This window comes from Polistes dominula, unplaced genomic scaffold (genome assembly GCF_049000335.1).
Source record: "Polistes dominula isolate Pdom_NZ unplaced genomic scaffold, Pdom_raw_medaka contig_77, whole genome shotgun sequence".
In the NCBI taxonomy this organism is placed as follows: domain Eukaryota; kingdom Metazoa; phylum Arthropoda; class Insecta; order Hymenoptera; family Vespidae; genus Polistes; species Polistes dominula.
In genome coordinates, this window is record NW_028301152.1 from 654,890 (window position 1) to 668,962 (window position 14,073).

Here is a 14,073-nt window from a genome sequence, read left to right on the forward strand (position 1 = left end):
CTGCTTAAACTCGTCGAAATGTTAATGTTGTCTCTTTCTAACGCATGCGATACCGGCGCATGCGCATTAGACTTGTCGTGCCACCTCTACTAGCAGACTAATGCGCATGCGCTGCTCAGTGCAAGTTAGAGAGAGACAACAGATCAACCTCCTATCTTCTATCTCTTTTTATTTCACCGACAGGTTTTATGCTGACTTGTTTGTTCTATGTGTAGTATCTCTATGATTATAATAGATGAATTTAAAACGCCTGAAAGTATGCAATCATTCATACGTCGATCTGTGAGTTTAGTTCTCTTTTAAATACATAGATGGTGGTAGCAGTATAGTTAAAGAATCGTCTTACAGATAACACTGTTCAAAACATATGGAATAATAGTATTCGTGCTTGTACAAATTTTGCCACGTCTAAAACATTTATTTATTTAACAAAATGAGTTCTTGGTTGCAATATATAAGGTCTATACCTACGCATATGGTAAGTTATAAATATAATTTTATTAAAATTCATAAAAATTCTAGCTCGTTAATAGAGAATTATTAATGTTTTAAATTCATAACCTATTTAGAGGTTATGCATTTCCATACGTCAATGTCTCTTGATACAATTTTGAAATTTTCTACACACACACATTAAACATTATTGATTAATTAAAAACAAATCTTTATATCTTTGACATATATTTGTAATGTAAGAATGTAAATATTAAAAAATATATTGTCATGTAAGTTTTATTTTTGATTGAATATCTGTCATTTACAGGACTATGATGGCCAAGGTAGAGCTGAGAAACTTTCAAGAGTCATCATAACTCTCTTTGGAGTTAGTAATAATTTTTATGATTATTTATTCTTACAATTTGTTAATATTGCTTTAAGAAAACAACGTTGATAAAATCTTTTGTGCAGGTCGTTGGTCTCATATGGGGATACGTCATTCAACAATTTTCTCAAACAATTTACATCCTTGGTGCAGGTTTCGTTATGGCTGCTTTAGTGACAGTACCACCATGGCCCATGTATCGTCGTAAACCATTAGATTGGCAAAAACCACAAGCCGAAGTTAACACCAAATTAAAAAAGAAAAAATAAATGATATATTTATATTTTTCAAATAGATAAAGTGTGTTATCCAAGTTCTTGCTTGACCAAGTGCAAAGGTAAAAAGAGACTGATATTAATACGGTTAATATAATGTTTTATAAATTAAATGTGTGGGACTTTAAAGAAACAACATTCCACAGTATTTAATAACCGATGATGTAATACAAAGTAAATCGTTTTGACATATTTATTCGTTAACAGTGTTGTAATAAACATTTCCAGAAAAAATGACACTATACACTAGAAAAATTCGTTGGAATATATACAAAATGATAATAATGATAATATTATTCAAATAAGAATATAAAATAGTATTTAAGAAATATATCATCATCAAAATATATCATTTTCTGCAGCTATTAAAATTATATATAAAATATATACAGGAAGATTTACAATCATTATCTATCATCTTATGGAAACCAGTACTGCATATTTTTATATGGCGAGAAGGAAGTAATTCAACAATATAAGTTTTTACGATCTGTCAATCGTCAATTTCCCCGCGTTATTTTCCCTCTTAAAGATTATATTTCATTTATGGCAATATCACATTCTACATTGTCGTGCTTTGGACGAGTTCCAACGTTTAGACTTTCATTCAGCATGTCCCTCATTTTCTTTCATCGCACGATGATGATGTATATACTACTCTCAAAATTAAACATCAATTAAATCACTTTCAAGAGTGTTCGACAAGTATAGAATCGTTTTTATGATACTTCGTTAACAATTTGTGAATATCTTCTATTAAAAAGTACTTTCATTATCAATTTTAAATATTTCAATAATTAAAATGATTTTTAATGTGTAGAAAATAAGAATCTTTTTCATTATACTTCTTTTTAAAATGATTGATTAATTCTTTTAATATCTATTTGTTATATTTCATTATTTTATTTTATATATATATATTATTTATAATAAGATTATATATTATACATTTATATATTAAAAGGAATTCATATCAATTTTGACTTATTAAATAATTACATGATTTTTATTTATACGATTCGCAAAATAAGGAGAGATTTATTTTTACGATATCGCATAAAAAATTGTAAATAATCTCTCTTTTCATAAGCATCCATTAATACAGATATAAAAGTACATTGATACATCGAATAGAGAAATTTACAACGAATTAAAATGTCTAATTAACATTCTAATCGGCGGACAATAAATATAAGAATATAAAATTCTCTCTCTCGTAAACGTTAAATTTTGCTTTCGTTTCAAATATTTCTACTAAATCTGTAGAGAAATTCAAATCTGATATTTCGCAATGCGATGAAAGTGAGATATAAAAAAAGAAGAAATTTGAATTTGCAAGTGTCATCGTTTAAATTTCTATCAAAAAAATTAATTTACTTAATTTGTTCAAAAAGAAGAATAAACAAAAAAAGAGGAAATAAGTAATAATAAAATTATTAAAAAAAAATATAAGAATCAGCAGGAAGGAAGGAAGGAAGACAACAACAAAAAAATAGTTCTCATCATTCGTACAATGTGTAATTTTAAAAAGTAGTTCAAAATAAAAATGACGTAACGAAAATCGTCGTCTCGTCGGTTCCATCAGCTTTCATCTAATGAAAAACATTGGGAACGTTCGAAAGCCGGAAGGTAATCGTCGTTTCATTTTAATCAACCATTTATCCTGATCCAGTTTCGAACTTGAAAACAAAATGACGTTTCACAGAATAGAATAAGAATTATCGTTTCATTTGATTCGCGAAACATATTTTCTTTCTTTAACGTTTATTTTCTATTTTTTTTTTTATTTTTTTTATTTCTACTTCAATCTCTTACAATGATCATATACTTTGATCCCATAGCAGTACATATGGGGAGATACATAAAAAATATATGTGCATTTAGTTACGAAACGCTTTCTCCCTGTATGAAGGATATTTTAAGTATGCGAGCTACACCACTTCCTGTAACTCTGTCGGCTTCATCGATGCAAGAGTATAAAAAAAAAAAAAAAAAATAAATAAAAATAAAAAAACAGAACAACTTTACGAAGAATCATTAAATCACATTCAAGGATGGTCGAGTAAAAAAGTATTCTGCCTATATTGAAAACTAATCTGTGAACTTGCACTTGAAATGCAACATTTATTTTTCGAAGTGAGTGCAAGACAAAATGCAATCTTCTTGTTAAAACAAACATTTGTATTTTATTTTATTAATGGAAATAATACAATTGTTTTATTTAAGTTAACATATTATTTTTTTCTTTTTTTTTTAATAATTATAATATAATTATAATTATTTATATATTATTTTAATTTATAATATAATTCATTCTATTTAATAATTATGCAACTAACTTTCGCTAAATGTGCGATATATCTTATCGATCGACTGACAATCTAACTTTGTGATATAATAATAAAAAAAGAAATATAAATATATTATAAATTTAAATGTTACAATAGAAGGAATAAAGATAGTTTTGTTTTTTTTTTCTTATTTTTAACGTCGTTATTTTAATTCGCAATAGTTTAAGATTAGAAATGATTTGGATTATTTAATCAACTTATGTTATATGCATATAAGAACGTTAGATTAACATTTCACAAGCAAGCAACGGTGCGTTATAAACACTGAAAGTTACGAGGAAGATCGTGTGGACGATTTCTTTCTATTGCGTACACATACACACGTCTATAGGGGGATATTATCGACACATCATAGTGATTCCGAAATAGTGAAATCGGTATTAACGTTTTGGTGATGCATATATCACCGACAGAAACGTATATATTTATATGTAATACCATTTCTATTCGTATAGGGTGGGTCTAAATTTAAAAGGTGATTTTCAATACTACATACAATTACTATTTTATATAATTTTTTTTTTTTAAAAGAACCTTACAGAACTTAGATAACCTCTAAATAAAAATCTTTAAATTAGTAATTAATAAATAAAAATTGTGCTATGTGCTAAGTTGGAAAAAAATCACGTGTGAAATAAAATCAATTTCATTAAAATAAGTTGAGTAGTTGTTACAAACATATTGTGACAACTAAATTTTTATATATATAGAATTTTATTAATTAATTAGATTATTTTTGTTTCATCGGTTTTACGGTTTCTTTCATTTCACGATTATCAAATCAGCCAGATTCTAAAGAAGTTTTCACTTTAAAAAAAGATAATTGATTTATTAAATAACTGAGGAACTTTTAATAATCCACCTTGTATATAAACATATTGTATAATATAAGAGATATTAGTTCATGTTTTATTAAAATCGATCTCTTATCTTATTCATTTCTTAATATTCTATATCCATTAGATAATAATACATTAACAGATTAAATATTCAGTAATAAATAATTATTAGCTCATTTAAATTTATAAGTAACTTTTATTTTCATGGATATTTGTGGTTTAGAGATAAATGAAAGATAGGGAATGTCTAAAAGGAAGAATCGAGAAATGCGTTTCCGATCAAAACAGAGCTGTAACACTTTCTACATGAATGTGAAAGAAAAAGGGCGTTGGGTAATCGATAACTTTTAAGATGATCTTTTAACGAACCAACCAAACTTCTTTCAAGGAAGAAACGCAATTAAAATTATAATCCAATGATTTACAAATGAAACGACACAACACTATGTCATTTCGTGGAAATGTTCACATAACATTTGTGCTCTCATTCTTTTACACCATCAATTTTCTACCGGATATAACAAATACAATTAAATACATATGTGTATATAAATTATATATATTTAAACTACATTAATATTATATATATATAAATTATATTATTTTCAATATTCAAAATAAATATTAAATATTATTACGGTATTCTGTAATGAAAAACTGAAAAATTTGTATATTAAAAAATTACTATTTTTTTTTTTTTTTATTAAAAAATACTAATAATTTAATAATTTTCTTTTTACTGAAAGATCATATAATATATATATAATAATAAAAAACTTTATTTAATTATTAGTATTTTATTAATTAATTATTAGTATTAAATTACATTATAGTATATGTATATAATTTAATTAATTTAATTAATTAATTATATGTTATATTATTTATTATTAAATATATAATATAATATAATAATATAATATAATATTTTATTGACAAATAATGGTATATAAAAATAGTTTTTATTATCAAAAAAAATTAAACTAAAAAAAAATGGTATAAAACCATACTTATATTGTTCATTTCAAATATACAATATTGAAAATGCTTTTTGATATATTACTTAATAGAAACGATTTCTTTAAAAAAAGGCTTATTAATTAGGTTCTTATCTTATCCTAAATAAAAAAGAAAACAAATATTCTCGAACATATTATATCAAATATTTTATGTAATACTCATTAACTAAGAACCGTAATGAGTTAAGAAAGTTATGTATTTATATACGGAAAATACGGAAGTTTATCAACAAAAAAAAAAATATATATATATATATATAATTATACAATTATACCGATCACATTTTCACAATAATCAGATGATACGAATTTTTCACGTGTTAATACAGTGTGTAACGAAAAAATATATATACGAACAAAACTGATGTATACTTATTGAAAGAGATTACGAAAAAAAGAAAAAGAAAGAAAAATGAAACAAATTTCAAAGTTTTATAATAAAGAAAAATCTTTTCGCACCATCGTCATGGCACACTAGTAACGCCCATCCAATTAAATGTGCAAATAGAAACGGTAATTCAATGTTAATCGTATCCTATAACCGTAAACTATAGTTTTCCATGATATGGTGTAATTACGTTTCAAATAACTATAGTTTAGTTGGCAATTGTACAAGCAAGACATTTACTTTTACTTTGCAACGAATCATTGTGTTAGAATTTTACTATCACTGCACAAATAAGGATGAAAAATACATTTTAAATAAGCAAATATTATAATTCTATTAAAACGGAAATTTGATAATTTGATATATATATATATATATATCTTCTTAATATATATAAATTACGTGTCACGTTGTTTGTCCACAATGGACTCCTAAACTACTGAACTAATTTGAATAAAATTTTGCACACTTTGTGCAGTTTCATTCAACTTGAAAGATAAGCTAGTTTATATCTCAATTTATAATCGCAATATTATTTGTTTATTAACAAAGAGTCATAGCGAGGCACTCCTATATATATATATATTTGTTTTTTATCATATAAAAACAAAATGTGGAGACACTTGTTAAAAATATTTGCACGCACGTGATAATTGTTTATATATCTTCTTTGTTTTAATTTACCAATCACAATATATCGTTTATCTTGTTTAATATTAGAATTAATTAATTTGATCTTTGAATATTCATTCAATCACATATTTCACATACACTCACATACACGTTTAATTTATGAATTTATTTTTATCAATGACAATATCGTTGTGCTTATTTAAAATTATAATTGAAATAAAAATGTATTTATTTATATATGGATAATAAAATAGAGAAATTGATTGGAACTTTCGACTACGATGATAAACTGCACCGCACTGTTACGCAGCTTCTTCCGAATACTTTGAATTACGTGCGTGCGTGCGTGCTTGCTTGCTTGCTTGCTTGCTTGCTTGCTTGCGTGCGTACACACATATGCACACACACACATGTATAGATCCATGTGGACGATTTTTCAGTTTGGGAGATCGTGTTATTATTATACATATATATATATACGTAAAACATACGTAACGAACTCCGATCGTTTCCTTGCTTTTACATAACCATAATGTCTCACTATGATTCTTTCCCCCACCCATATCATTTTCACCGGGTGGTTTTGGCCAAGGCACTCACGTGTCCTTTATAAGCACACATCCCCAGCCATCAAAGACAGAATCGTATCGACGTTCGTAAAATCAAGTCCGAACAGAAACACGAACCCATCTTTAATCGGTTGTGACGTTTCGAAAAGAAAAAGTTACAAAAAGAATAATAACATACATTTTTGTCCAACATTTTTTCACCAGTGATTCCAATACATATATATATATATATATAATATATACATATATATTCTTGTTTTCGTCAAAAGTCGTAAAAAAAAGATATTCATCAAAATGAATTCGTGCATTATTGTGGTGAGTCAATTTTTATGTTTCATATTTTTTTTATATTATTTTTTTTTTATATCTAATTATATTTTATATTTTTTTTTCTTAAGTGAATCCTACCTTTAATTTTGTCTAATTTTTTGTATGTCGTGTTTTTGGATATTATTTTACGATAAGGGTTGCAACAAAAACAATAGATTCAGTATTTATATAAATAATATAAAATATAAAATTAATATTAAAATAATAATAATAATAATAATAATATATAATATTTGTACATATAAAATATAAATATTGGATGTTATTTTAGGATAAGGGTTGCAACGAAAAAAAATATATTTCGTCCAATGATATTTATTATTTGAATTATTTCTATAATATATTATTTTTATCTATTTTTCTTTTTTGTCAAAAATTGTTAAATATATATGAATGAATTCTGATGAACATGTACATGATTTTGTACATGTATTGCACATGATTTTTTTTTGTACATGATTTTTTTTAATTTATTTATATTCTCTTTCTTATGAAATGTTTTATTTTTCCAAATTTTATTTGTGATCTTTTTTCTTCTACAAAATGACTGATTAAATTGAAGATAATTTTCCGATGTTAATTTCATTGTAATTTTCCCATAAAAATTAGGACAATTTTTTTTCTCTTATTTTAACCACTTATTATTAGTGGATCATTAGTCGACCACTATCATAAGAATTGACACAATTATAGATTGTAAAAAAAAAAAAATTAGAACAAACGAGAACGATCTCTCCAAGAAAAAAAAAGGAAATATTTTCACGTTCTCGTAATGCGAAATACATATGTATATGTACTTATGAGAAGTACAACAGTGAAACGTTCGTAAAAAAAAAAAATGCTGTCTTGCATTTCGATAACCAATGCAACGAGTGTGTACACAAGCTCGATTTACCTCCTTATGGTGATAATCACAAATTCACAATCGTATTTCAGGCGTTCGTGTTTGGAATGTTGGCTATTACTTTGGCTTCACCCGTACCTGGTTATCATGGCCAGTAAGTTTTACACACAAAAATAATCCGATCTTATTCATTATTCATAAATTTATTATCATTTCATTTTGAATTTATCGAAAATGATTTATAAAAAAAAAACAAAAAAAAAATGTAAAATATCAAATACCGTGAATGTTGTTATTTAAATTCAATTATTTCAATTATTTACAATATTATTTTTATTTAAATTATTTTATAACTTTGTTTTATGGTTTTTTTTTTTATAATTATTTTGCATAATATATTTGTAAATTGTATTTATCTAATATAATTTTATTTTAATTTCTAATCAATTTTTTTTTTCATTTATTTTTCTATTAATTTATTATTAATTTTATATTATTTTTATTTTATCATCCATCTGCATTCCTATAATTTATTTTCTTTTTTTTTATATATTTCTTATTAACATTTTCTAGTTTTAGTTTTTTACTTATTTAGTTTTAATTGAAAAAACAAAAAAAAACAAACAAAAAAAAATATGAACAACTAATTTTGTCAATTATAGTTCTCATCATGTAATTCATGTACCGTATCATGTACATACGGTACATCATCATCACGTGAAAAAGGTTCATGTACCAGTTCATCATGTTAAAAAGGTACCAGTACCCATACCGTATCCTGTACACCACGTAGAAAAGGTTCATGTACCAGTACCTGTAGTTGAAAAGGTTCATGTACCAGTACCAGTGGTTGAAAAAGTTCACGTACCTGTTCATGTACCAGTTCATGAAGAAAAATCTTGGTGGTAGAGCTGCTGGTCTCTAATGTTGTTATTAATTTGTTTTCAATTTTTAGGTATGTAATTCAATTTATTTATAAATAATCTTACATTAGATCGTTTTCATTCAATTTTCGTTCAAACGTCATACGAGTGTTGAATTATTTCAATATTTGTTGAATGTATTATTATTAATATTTAAAAACAACAATTTGTTGACATCATCATCATCATCATCATTGTTGTTGTTATAATTATTGTTACAAGATTTGAGTTACGTCATTATAAACAATATTTTATTTAACAACTAAATATCATAATTTCAATATCGTCTAAAAAAAAAAGAAAATAATTTTTAATAATTCAAAACACATACTTTTAAGTATTTTCTATACACAAATATATTTTATAAATATATATATATATATATATATATATATATATATAATTTATATTATTTTATTAATTTTTTTTTAAATTAATAAAAATTATTCGATGTTCTTATTTTTTTCCCCTAATTTTATTTTCATTTAGCTAATTGCATGAATTGAAAAATTTCGAACTTGGGCAAAATATTGTCAAGCTCAAAACTTTTCGACCAATCTACATTTTTTGTACTTTTTTTTATTTAATTTAATTTAATTTAATTTTATGTTTGTTTTAAATTTAATTATTTATTTTTACAGGTTATATAATTTCAATGTACAAGAGATAATTGTTCGTCGATTTTTCAAATAATAATAAAATAAAAATCTTCTAAGAATACTCTTCGAAGTGATCAGTACAAAATAGATGATATCGATCTATCGATAATACCATACCATACGAAATCTTACATTTAAATGATTTCCTAGGTGAAATAAAACAAAATCTTCAATATGAAGATTATTGTATGTTTGTAATTGTAAATATACTTATCTGTGTTATGTTAAACCCACAATTTTATTTTTATATATTACAATTATAAATGTTTGATAAACAAAACACAATATTTTTATTTAATTATATTGTCCAATGATTTGTTTTTTCTTTTCTTTTTGGATCCTTTGCCTAATCATTAAATTAATTAGAAAAATATTAACAATAGTCATAACAACGATACAAATTAAAAATTAACACTAAGTATGCATCATAAACATTTTTTATAAACATAATATTCACTACAATGTTATCTAAAAAAAAAAAAAATGGAATTAATAGAATTGAAACAAAACAAAAAATTGAGATAGGTAATGAAAATTTAATGGAAGAAAATATTCAACAATTTATTAATAATATAACAATTGACATAAATAATATAGCGTAAAATTAATAATAATAATTAACAATAGTAACAACGTTTGGAGAAGAATCTAAGTTTGAAACTAAGTAAATCGATCCATTTTTCTTAATTTTTTTGTTTTGTCTCTTTTTTTTCTTCTTGTTTTCACCATCCATCTTCCTCGTATTCATGATGATGATCATCATCGTGTGATTTTACCGGTATATAAATTTTCTTAACGTGCGTATGATGATGTTTATGGATAAAATGTGGCACGTGTATTATAAAGTGCGTACTGAAAATGATATTGAAAATTAATGAATTTGAAAGATTTATTTAATAATTTTTTAAACGATATTTATAAATCATTTACTGCTCGTGTCCACCACCATCTGGATTAGGCATCGATGTTACCAATGCCATTGTGAACACCATTAGAAATAGAATCTGAAAAATAATCATAATATATATATGATAATGAAGTATTTAAAGAATAAAATTGAATTCAATAAAAATATAAAATAAATTATATAAAACAAAAGAGAAAATATTTTATTATTATTTATTATTCGAGAATTATGATGATCGATATATCGACACGTATAATTTGATATACAATGAGTCCTTTTGTTTTTTATATTTTGCTTTATTTTACATCGATTAGTTGTTTATTCGTTCAACAAAAGATTAAAATACCAGAATTATAATTTTAACATTGTTTTAATTTTGTGTTTTAAATTTTAAATTAAATTTTTAAAATTTACAATCTTAAAAAAGTTTCTTATTCGGCAGGTACTAATTTTGTTCTTCTTTGTTTCATTTTTTTAATATTACATTAATTAAAAAAAATATTAGAATAAATGAAAGATAATATTAACTGTTTAATTAATTAATTGATATTGTTTTTTTTAAATCTTAATTTAAAATTTAATTCATTACTATATGCAATATAAAATTTTTATGATCATAAAAATGATCGTATGGTATAAGTAAAGTAAATAAAATAAATATATAATATATAATAATATTAATATATTATATAAAGTATAATAAAATAAAATAAAAAATATAAAAAAATATTAAAAAAAAAAATAATAATTTAATTAATGTATTAATATATATTAATACATTAATTATATTAATAATAATTATTATTATTATTTAATATAATAATGTTTTTTTTTAAATAAAAAAAAAAGATATGATGAAATAATAATAATAAGATCCATATAATAAGACACCCACGGATCTTCGTAGTTTCAACATTTTTCTTCTCCGGAACGTCTACTCGAGTCAAACGACTTCAAGTAAATAACTAAAAGTCACTTACCTTGCAAGCCTTATAAACGGAAACAATCAGTGAACGGAATATGAACGTACAAAATGTTTTGCTTCCTTAACACTGCCCCACCTTCAATACTCTGCTCTCACTTGCGATTACACGTAGACCCCTTGGGCCCCTCTATAGGCCCGCATTGTCGTAGCTACTACAAATTTTTGATCAAAAATCTCATTTCTAAAAGCAAAATTGGTTAAATTGATTTGAATATTTGCAACCCTTTTTTTTATTATTTTTTTTTTTTTTTTAAATCACATTACTTCTTCGATCTCATTCGATTTAATTGTTAATTTAATATTTGTTTTTTTTTTTTTTATAAATAAAACCAAAATTTATTCATTTTCATTTACTTTTGTTTTTTTCTTAATTATAATTTCAATACAATTATTGAATTTATTTTACAATCTAATTAATTATTATATAAATATCATTATTCTTCATTTTCTAATTAATTTTACTTCAATTATCATTCACGTTTGTTGATAATCATTTAAATGCATACGCGTATTTGTTTAAATAATCATTTGTCAAATTTATTTCTCATATCTTCAATACTTTATTCCCATTCTAATTTAAAAACAATACACGAATGTACTCGTCAAAAAAAAAAAAAAAAAAACAACAAATTAAAATCCAAAATTTCAATTAATGTTATCTCTGAAAAAAAACAAACCGGATGTGACAATAAATTTCTTTCTGGGTCATAATTCAATTGTTAAAATTTTTATGGGAACGCAAAATAGCAAAGTAACAAAGTATAACATAAGAATGCGAAAATTAAATTATTCTCATGGTAAATGTCACATTATTATCACACCCACATTAGATGATATACAGTATGAGTTGAAGAACTTTCACAAAGAATTATATATGTATATATACATATATACATACTCATATACATAATTTACTTTGTATTTCATGACTCAGAGAAAATGGTCCTTGGAGAAGAGTTTTGGTTCCTCATCTCGTATCGGCCACTTTCTCGAGCTCCAATTACGCATAATTCAACCATACACATTGTCGTAATGTTATATTCGATATAATATATTATATTCTGTATAAATATATAATATAAACAATAATTATTCTAAATAATTCACACCTTTGATTTCTCGGCTAATAAACCCCTTTGAGCAGCAATTATTTTGAAGAAAAAAAAAATGGCCCAAAAAAAATCTTTTTTTTTTTGTTTTTTTTTTTTCATAAAAGCATAGCTTAGAATCATTGTTTTGATCAAAAGATTAAAAAAAAAAGAAAATACAGAAATAATGAATATTTTTATGTTAATTTTGGATTTTGTTTTCCATGGAAAAAAAAGGTTATATTTTATTAATAAATAAATATAATTGTTATAGCTTTTAAATGATAAATAATATCAATAAAACTTAAGATTCTTTTTCTTTACTCTCACATTCAATTTTCTATTATATTTGAGTGTAAAAAACCATAAAAATATAAAGAAAAATACGCCGTGCGGAAATCGGCCGGTTTAGGGTAAACTCGAGTGTGCTGCTTAAGGGGTTAAAAAAAATATTTGGAAAAATCTTATTTCAATAATTGTAATCTCTAATTTGTAAATTTATGATTAAACAGAAAAATTTGATTTGAAATCGATAATCCTAATTAATTAACATTGATTTTGATTAATCAACGATCGATATCTATCAAATGATCTAAATCGTGATTTGAAATCTGAATGGTAAAAGATTATGTTAATAAATTTTTAAATGAAGTTTCATGAAATATCATATAAGGTGAAAGTTACGTTTTCCATTTGCGATTATTTCTGATTGTAATTATTTATTATTCGGCATCTTGTATTCTCTCTTTCTCTCTCTCTCTCTCTCTCTCTCTTGTCTAATCTGATAAATAATTAATAAATGTTTACACATATATATATATATATAATTAAAGTTGTGTTAATCGTATACATTTTTCTGAAATATATGCTTTAAACTTTCTGTATCTAATTGACATCGTTAAATAATACAAAATGATACAAAACTATAAAAAAGAAAGAAAACTATTGACGAACTCAATGACACTTCCTGATTATTCGAAAGTTAAATCTACGTGTGTTTATTGCAATCATAATAATTTTTATTGAAACGAACTTTTGTAAATATATGAAATGCATAAATATGAATAAATATAAATGACTACCATCATTCGATGATCGTAAAAATAAAATTTACTTTTGGAATGTTTCTTCTTTTATTTTTTTCCTAAATTTTAGTATTCAAATACTTTATTGATATTTTTAATTGTTATATAATAATATATAAATATTAATATATAAAAAATAATATATAAAAAAAAAAAACAATTTATTTTCTTAATAATTAAATTTAACACATTTAAATGACAAATATTTTTTTACGCCTTATTGATACAATAATTATGATAATGTTTTGACAAATATGCATCTTTATTGCTATTCACATATTTATTAATAACAAAAATCTTATATTAGATAATTAACATTAAACTATAAAATTAAATATAATAAATCTACGAATTA

At 23.8% G+C, this 14,073-nt stretch overlaps 2 protein-coding genes across 4 annotated transcripts; both read left to right on the forward strand.

Moving 5' to 3' along the window:
* Nucleotides 1-155: 155 nt before the first annotated feature.
* Nucleotides 156-1,485, forward strand: Spase12 (Signal peptidase complex subunit Spase12). Of its 3 annotated transcripts, none has more exons than XM_089178154.1 (4): nucleotides 156-282; nucleotides 349-478; nucleotides 764-823; nucleotides 910-1,485. In XM_089178154.1, exons 2-4 carry the CDS (start codon nucleotides 434-436, stop codon nucleotides 1,090-1,092), a joined length of 288 nt encoding a protein of 95 aa, XP_089034280.1. In that variant the 5' UTR covers nucleotides 156-282; nucleotides 349-433; the 3' UTR covers nucleotides 1,093-1,485. The 3 variants fall into 3 exon arrangements, 2 of the variants coding, with proteins under 2 accessions (XP_089034280.1, XP_015172109.1); XR_016178467.1 differs by having other exon boundaries at nucleotides 201-478; nucleotides 910-1,160; nucleotides 1,327-1,485; XM_015316623.2 differs by having other exon boundaries at nucleotides 203-478.
* A 6,315-nt stretch (nucleotides 1,486-7,800) lies between these two features.
* Nucleotides 7,801-9,915, forward strand: LOC107064202 (uncharacterized). The gene is made up of 3 exons (XM_089178155.1): nucleotides 7,801-8,225; nucleotides 8,734-9,026; nucleotides 9,636-9,915. The coding sequence occupies exons 1-2, from the start codon at nucleotides 8,179-8,181 to the stop codon at nucleotides 8,978-8,980; spliced, it is 294 nt and encodes a 97-aa protein (XP_089034281.1). The 5' UTR covers nucleotides 7,801-8,178; the 3' UTR covers nucleotides 8,981-9,026; nucleotides 9,636-9,915.
* Nucleotides 9,916-14,073: the final 4,158 nt, after the last annotated feature.

Excerpts from the sequence above, each read along its gene's own strand:
- Spase12 (XM_089178154.1), top strand. The coding sequence starts at position 434 with ATGAGTTCTTGGTTGCAATATATAAGGTCTATACCTACGCATATG. Across the intron at positions 479-763 it reads GGTCTATACCTACGCATATG|GACTATGATGGCCAAGGTAG; the intron begins GTAAGTTATAAA and ends TGTCATTTACAG. Across the intron at positions 824-909 it reads TCATCATAACTCTCTTTGGA|GTCGTTGGTCTCATATGGGG; the intron begins GTTAGTAATAAT and ends TCTTTTGTGCAG.
- LOC107064202 (XM_089178155.1), top strand. The coding sequence starts at position 8,179 with ATGTTGGCTATTACTTTGGCTTCACCCGTACCTGGTTATCATGGCCA. Across the intron at positions 8,226-8,733 it reads GTACCTGGTTATCATGGCCA|TTCTCATCATGTAATTCATG; the intron begins GTAAGTTTTACA and ends TGTCAATTATAG.